This window comes from Colossoma macropomum, unplaced genomic scaffold, assembly GCF_904425465.1.
Source record: "Colossoma macropomum unplaced genomic scaffold, Colossoma_macropomum, whole genome shotgun sequence".
NCBI classification, from domain to species: Eukaryota; Metazoa; Chordata; class Actinopteri; order Characiformes; family Serrasalmidae; genus Colossoma; species Colossoma macropomum.
Window position 1 is genome coordinate 18,125,971 of NW_023494795.1, and position 6,702 is coordinate 18,132,672.

Genomic DNA, 6,702 nt, shown 5'->3' on the forward strand with positions numbered 1-6,702 from the left:
TCCTCAAAATGTCACCTCTTCGTGTATTTCATACTCGGTTATGGAAAAAAGATAAATACATTTTTAAAGATAGAGCATTCCATAGATCCCTGGCTGGTCTGACAGCCGTCAAATAATTACCAAAAAAAGAAGAAGAAGAAGAAGAAGAAAGAAAAAACACGGCCTCTGATACGTTAAGGCAGGCACTGATGTGCTTGTTTGTCTTGTTGATTGTCTGTCTCGACTTCCTTCGTAAGGTGTTCATTTTCTCCTCGTCTTCCCTGCTTGCCCGGAGGGGCGACGTTAGATGTCACATTCGCTGTCACTCGATGTGATGGAGATGGCCGAAGCAGCAGCTTTGCTCGACAGGCTGGCTTCTGGGCTCGACGCACCGCCCAGCCGGTCCACGGTGCCCTCCTCGCCAGGAACCGAGCCGTTGGACAGCACCTGTTGTTGTAACCTTTGGGGTGGTGGTGGGGAGGGAGGAGGGGTAACAAGATCTGTGTCAGTATACCTGGGTGGCCCCATCTATTTCGCCAAATGCAAAAACAAATGCAGCTAGATTTCAAATCTCAGCTTTGATGGCCAACATGCAATATAGACATTGCTTTGTTTTGTATTTACATGCAGATTAAGCGTGTAAAGTGTGATGCGGTGCATGGCGCTCTGAGCCTTCGTCATAAGCTCAGTGCCCCGGAAGGACACGGTGTGTCAGAGCAAGAGCATCACAGGAATTTCAGCATCAACCAGCCAATGTGCTGCATTCCCCATTTTGTGGGCTATTTCCTTAGCATGCAGAAGAATGCCATCTATTGACATTCTAACGGGTTGATAAGATGGTACACATAAAGAGACAACAGCCAAGAGTGATTAGTCTTTTGGTATTTTTGGGATAAGACGGGGACTGTTTTGCCTGCTTTAAGCCGACTGAGCTGTTTATTTGAGCAAAATGAAAGCCCTGGCGATTGGATTTATTTGAAACTACAGAGAAAACCTCCTGTTTAACCTTCTCGTAACGTGACCGCAACGAGCTACATAACAAAACAAACTCTTAACCTCTCGGTAGAATTACCTTAATCCCGATGTAATCGGCCAAAGCCACAAACAGATTAGCAGCCTACCAGATCGCAATAAATTATCTGTTCTTTCATTTTGGGGTACTCCTAATATTTCATAATCTGTTTCTATTTTTGTGAGCTCCATAAAACATGGTGAACTTGGTCTCAGAGCTAGGCCTTTACACAGTCAGGATGTAGGTACCCGCTAATGGGGGTCTTCAAAGACAGCATGCTGTAAATCTCAGTAAATCAGTACTTTCTGAGGACCTAGAGCTTTCCCATTACTAAAATTGTCTATTCATTAATGTTTTGTTTTCTTGTTTTCCTTTTTGTAAATACTTTGCACCAGGAGAAACCATCCAAACGGTGGCGGATATGATGGCTATTAATTTGGCAGAATGCAATCTGTTATTATAATAAATTGCTTTATGCGCTGTAACTGCATTTAACATAAGTTAAAAATAAAACTGGCCAATTGCAGTGCTGCAACAACAGAATGGCTGGCTAACCTCAACCACGAGCCTCTTTTTTATTGTGTAACCCTCAGCGTGCGACGGTTGAGGAAATAGGGACTGGGACCTCAATATCTGCACAAAAACGCCTGCTAATTTGCAACTGAAGCACGCACCTGTTTTTAGCGGCCGCCGCTCTGTCCCTTTGTCTTCGATTTTTAAACCAGTTGCCCACTTGGGTGGGAGTAAGTCCCGTGGCTTCTGCGAGCTCCCTCTTTTTGCTCGGGTTCGGGTAAGGGTCCTGCAGGTACCATTCTCGCAGCAAATGCCTGGTCCTTTCTTTGAAGCAGTGTGTCTTTTGTTCTCCGTCCCAAATAGTTTTGGGCAGCGGAAACTTCTTGCGCACCCTATATTTGTCCACCGGCCCGAGCGGGCGGCCTCGGAGCTTCTCGGCCTCCTGGTAGTGCGACTCCAGCCAAAGCGCCTGCAGTTTGGAGTGGGACTCTTTGGTGAACTTGTGGTTCTCCAGGATGTGGTAGAGCTCGCGGAAGTTCCCCGTGTGGAAGGCCACGATGGCGCGAGCTCGGAGCACGGATTCGTTGCGGTTGAGCACCTCGCAGGCTGCGGGCGCGACGGGCAGCGACCAGAGGAAGCGGCCGAGGCGCTCGATGTCCCCGCTCTCCTCCAGTGTCTCGCATACCCCCGCTACCTGCTGGGGACTGAAATTCAGGATTGGCAGCTGAAACATGAAGGCTTCTGTGTGCTTTCTCTCTCCCCCCCTCGCGGTCCTCGCCGTCTCTCGCTCTCGCGCGTGCTGTCTGTCTGTCTCTCGCTCGCTCTCTCTCTTTCTCTCTCGCTCTCTCACTCTCTCTCCCTCTCTCCCTCTCCCGGAGCCAGCAGACGAGCCGGTTTAGACGGTGCTGAGGAAAAGAGGATGCCCCTCTGGCTGACGGCAGCAGCCTCGGCAGGCGATATGGAGAGCTCGAGTGAACGAGAATATAGCACAGGAACGGAGATATTTTTGAGGAGGGGTGTGTGTGTGGAGGGTGGGGGATGAAAAAAAAAGACGTTCTGTCCTCGTCTGATTTTCTATTGGAGCTGGCAGATTGGTTGCGTAGTTTCCATGGACTCCTGTCAATCACTGTCAAGTGTGCCAATCACGCGGAACGGAGTGCAAATAGATTTCAGCACCTCCCAGATCTCAGCGGCGCATTTTATACAATGAAAACATTTCCGATTAGCGTTTTTTCTCTTCTTCCTCCTCTCCTTTTTTGCGCCTCTTCTTAGTTCACCGCTCTGGGTTGCGTTTTCGTGCGCGTCCAAAATGTCCATCCAAGCGATAATTCCGCAGAGTGGAGGTCTGTGTTCGGCGCGAGTCGCTGCTGCTTCATCTACGCAGTAGCCTATCTATCAAAAGCAGAGCTCGGCTGTCACATGCAGTTTCTCATAACGCAGCCCGGCGCGCATGTGAGACGACGCGGCGATTGCCCTTTTGCCATTCAAAAACCGATACGCGCGTTCAAGCGCTTCCACAACGCGAGCGCCGTCTGAAACGCTCCGACCAGGGAAAGGTTGCGAAATTAAAAAGACACACGAGGGTATTTCAGTTTGTGCTGATCGCCTGGACATCAGCGGCCACTCACATTTACAATAACGAGTGCTGACTGAAGAGATGAGAACAAAACCAGGCGAGATTCGCTCAATTATGCGTTAAACCAAACGTGCAGGCGCAACGACGCGGATTTAATAAAGCGCTGTAAGGCCAGCACAGATTCAGCTATTCTGCCTCGTTGTAGCCGCAGTTAGACGTCAAAGCGCTCAGCATACCACAAGACTCAGATACTTCTACATAAAGAGCAGCCCTTTAACCTCTGCCGCTCTGCATCTAGATCCCCTGGAAGAGACGCGCTCTAGAACGCGTCCACTCGGGCCTGATTCATATTGTGTCATTTTCTACAAAATTTCATCTCTCGCAGATTCATATTTATAAAAGAAAATGAAGAACAGTGTCAGCGCGCTGTGTAATGATGTGGTAAAGAGCCCGAGTGAAGCAGCAGCAGCACTGGGCGCAGTTCGCTCGGTGCCCGAGCTGAGGCGGTAAATAAGACGGCGGATAGATAGCGCAGATGGTTTGAAGTGTCGGGTCACATTATTTCACGGCTGGCTACAGAGGAAAAGTTCATTCTGACGGAAAGCCCCTGATATTATTTTCACAGATCCACATAGTTCAATTGAAGAAAGCCCTTCGGGCCTTTTTTGCATGATGTATGAGCCGTGGCTCCGGATATGGAGCCACCGTCTGTACGGAAAGCTGCTGCTCATCTTCATGCACCACAGTCCTGCCACGAGGACTGGCGCTTTAGAACGTCACGATCCACATTTTGGACAATTGTCCGGAACATAAGAACGTGCAAGTGTCCAGTTATTTTATTAGGATAAGATTTGGTAAACTGCAGGGGAGACAATGAAACTCTGACAATACCTAATATATATCATACCTACTTTACTATAATATATAGCATACTATATTTATACTATAATATATGTTTCCATAGTAACAATTTCTTGTGTACTCATTACTACGCAAAAACGTACTATATCTACTTTAATGTATAATTACAAAGTTATACGTACTTATGTACTCATTAGTACGCACATACGTACTATATATACTATAATGTAAATTTCTAATAGACTCCAAAGATGACAACAATAATAACAACAGCCACAATGTATTGAAATAGCCTAATAAAACAACTATTTATTATTATTATTATTATTATTATTATTATTATAACTTTACTAATATCCTCATTATTATGTTTCTAAAATGAAAATCTGCCCCTGATGCTGCCTAAAAATAGCAAAGTTCACAATCTTGTAGTGAGATGCAATGCTAGATGATCCTTTGGAGGAAGTATGAATTTATTCATTACTCCAGGGACGGTTAATATTTTACATTTTGTGCATGTCTATAACAGGAGAAAATGGACGAGATGGACAAGATTAACATTTGACTCTATTTTCTTGAGAAACACCGTGGAGAGAGCCTGGCGAGACACAGCGCTATCGAAACGCAGCTGGGCTAAGCCTGCATCTTGCTAAATAAAGGATTTTAAGTGCACTAGCACTACAAAATAAACCTCGACTGTAGGACTGAATAAAACGTGAAATGAGACGATGTATCAAGTGCCTGACATGCTCCAGGTTTCAAACATTTAAACAACCGTTAATATTTCATATGCTGTCTTGTACATCTGAAATAACTGTTACCATTATGTCACCACCAAGGAAAGGAGAAAAAGGGCGCCAAGATATCCTTCTGACAAATGATTGCGCTATTGTGAGCCTCGCCACTAGACTAGCATAATTTCAACAAAAGCTAATCAAATAGAAAACCAGCTCCTTTCACATAGTTTTTAGTTAATACGGTCTTTGGGCCTTTGTCTTTTTATAACTATACGATCTAGATCTCGCGTTAAGCACAGAGTCATCCGTTAATCATAACACTCAAACACGAATCACATAATTCTAGCCCTAGAATAATAGAAAATTTCTCCAGACCGATGATTATTTCATTGTCATTAGGAACACGCTTTGCACTCTCGGAAGACCCATACAAAAAGCCCAAGGACGCTCATCAGAGCTACTCAGAGCAGAACTAATGTGTGAATGTGGCCTGCAGCTTTGGAAACATTTAGCCCATTCAAGAACATACAAACTTTGGGCATAACGTAGCCCACTACCGTAAAACCCAAGGTGACGATTAACGAAAACTTGGATTCTTATGAAAGAGCCCTTGTTGGTGGAATTATTGATAATCCTTTCATGATCAAACTTTATCCAACCCGTGAGGGAAGTCAGTGTCTATGAAGGCTCTTTCTAAACCAGTCTAAATCAACACTGAATTCATTTAAATCAACAGGAAATTTATGAGGCTTATTAAAAAATAGTGAGCTGATGTACTGCACACTATGAAAATACTCCAGAACATGACTGAGGATTTTCATGACTATTTTCTCCTTTGGGTTTATATGTTGCTGAAATGTCTTCTATAATTTTTACAGTTCTGTCATCTGATTAACTGATTTAATCTTTAAAACACAGACATAATCCAGGCGAGCCAGTGTTGTGTTATTAAGATGACAGAGAAAAACAGCAAAACGATTAATCTTCTAATTAGAAGGGATATAAATATAAATAAAAAAGAAGTTTAAATTAACTGCAAGACACCTTTGGATTTTTAGGAAATTTGTGTTATTATTCAAGGCAGGAGCAATAAAAGAACCCTGGATTAAATAAGAGTTAAATATGTTAATTACAGGCCACATGCAAATCAACAAATTCCCCCAATATTTTTAGCTCCAAATCATTTTTATTAAGAGAGGCATCTCTTGGCAATCTCATCCTCACTACAACAGAAAACCTGTTGACAGCTGCTTTGTAAGGCTACCATCTCAACACAATCAGTGTTTACAGTAGACATAAACCTTGACCGTGAGTCTCAATTAAGAGATTTTTTTATTAAAGTCTTCATATTTAATGGATGCTTTTTTGAGAAGTTTCAAAATCTGTCATCTGCCAATTTGATTTCATCTCAGGCATAATCCAGCACAGCTTGTACTGTCAAGATGATAGAAAAAAGGTAGATGATAAAGCGTCGTCTTCCTCTCTCTTCTATCTTTTCTCCCTTGAAAAAATATTTTCTGTGGATCACAGATTCCCACGGTGCGGGGTCAAAGCACACCCCAGGGTGGGCAGAAGAGTGGGAGGGAGGAGGGGGGTGGGTGCAGGCGCAGGGCTAGTGGGTGAGGGGCCATTAACTGTCCCAGATTCTCCTGGATCAGCAGAGCAGTAGAGCCAGTATGATGACAAACCACAATTGCACTTCCTCCGTCCAGTCTGGCTGCTGCCAGCACCTCCCATTCTGAGCGGGTATCACCCTATTATTCCTTTATTCGAGCCAGCCTACCATCATATCATATCAGGGATTGTCAACATGGCCTCACAACCATCCCCACGTCTCGCATCTGCTGGTTGAATTCAGGATTAAATGATTCAAAAGCAGGTTGTATCAGTCATCATTTAAACCAGCAAGGCTGAATTTGCTGCAGCGGAGCAGATTACACAAACTCTGGGCACATTTCACTTTTAGCTGTAGATTTTTGGAGCAGGATTTGCAGGAATCAAGCACTGCCAGTTCATGCTGTATG

The 6,702-nt window shown here is 44.3% G+C and overlaps 1 protein-coding gene across 1 annotated transcript; it reads right to left on the reverse strand.

Annotated features, from left to right (window-relative positions):
• Positions 1–282: 282 nt before the first annotated feature.
• Positions 283–2,237, reverse strand: six6b (SIX homeobox 6b). The gene is made up of 2 exons (XM_036582669.1): positions 1,666–2,237; positions 283–439 (listed from the first exon to the last, which is right to left on the reverse strand). The coding sequence occupies exons 1-2, from the start codon at positions 2,235–2,237 to the stop codon at positions 283–285; spliced, it is 729 nt and encodes a 242-aa protein (XP_036438562.1).
• Between the last annotated feature and the right edge of the window lie 4,465 nt (positions 2,238–6,702).

What these genes read in the sequence shown, in the direction of transcription:
- six6b (XM_036582669.1), bottom strand. Translation starts at nt 2,237, where the DNA reads ATGTTTCAGCTGCCAATCCTGAATTTCAGTCCCCAGCAGGTAGCGGGG. An exon ending in GCGGCGGCCGCTAAAAACAG is followed by an intron (nt 440 to 1,665) that starts GTGCGTGCTTCA and finishes ACCACCCCAAAG; the next exon opens with GTTACAACAACAGGTGCTGT.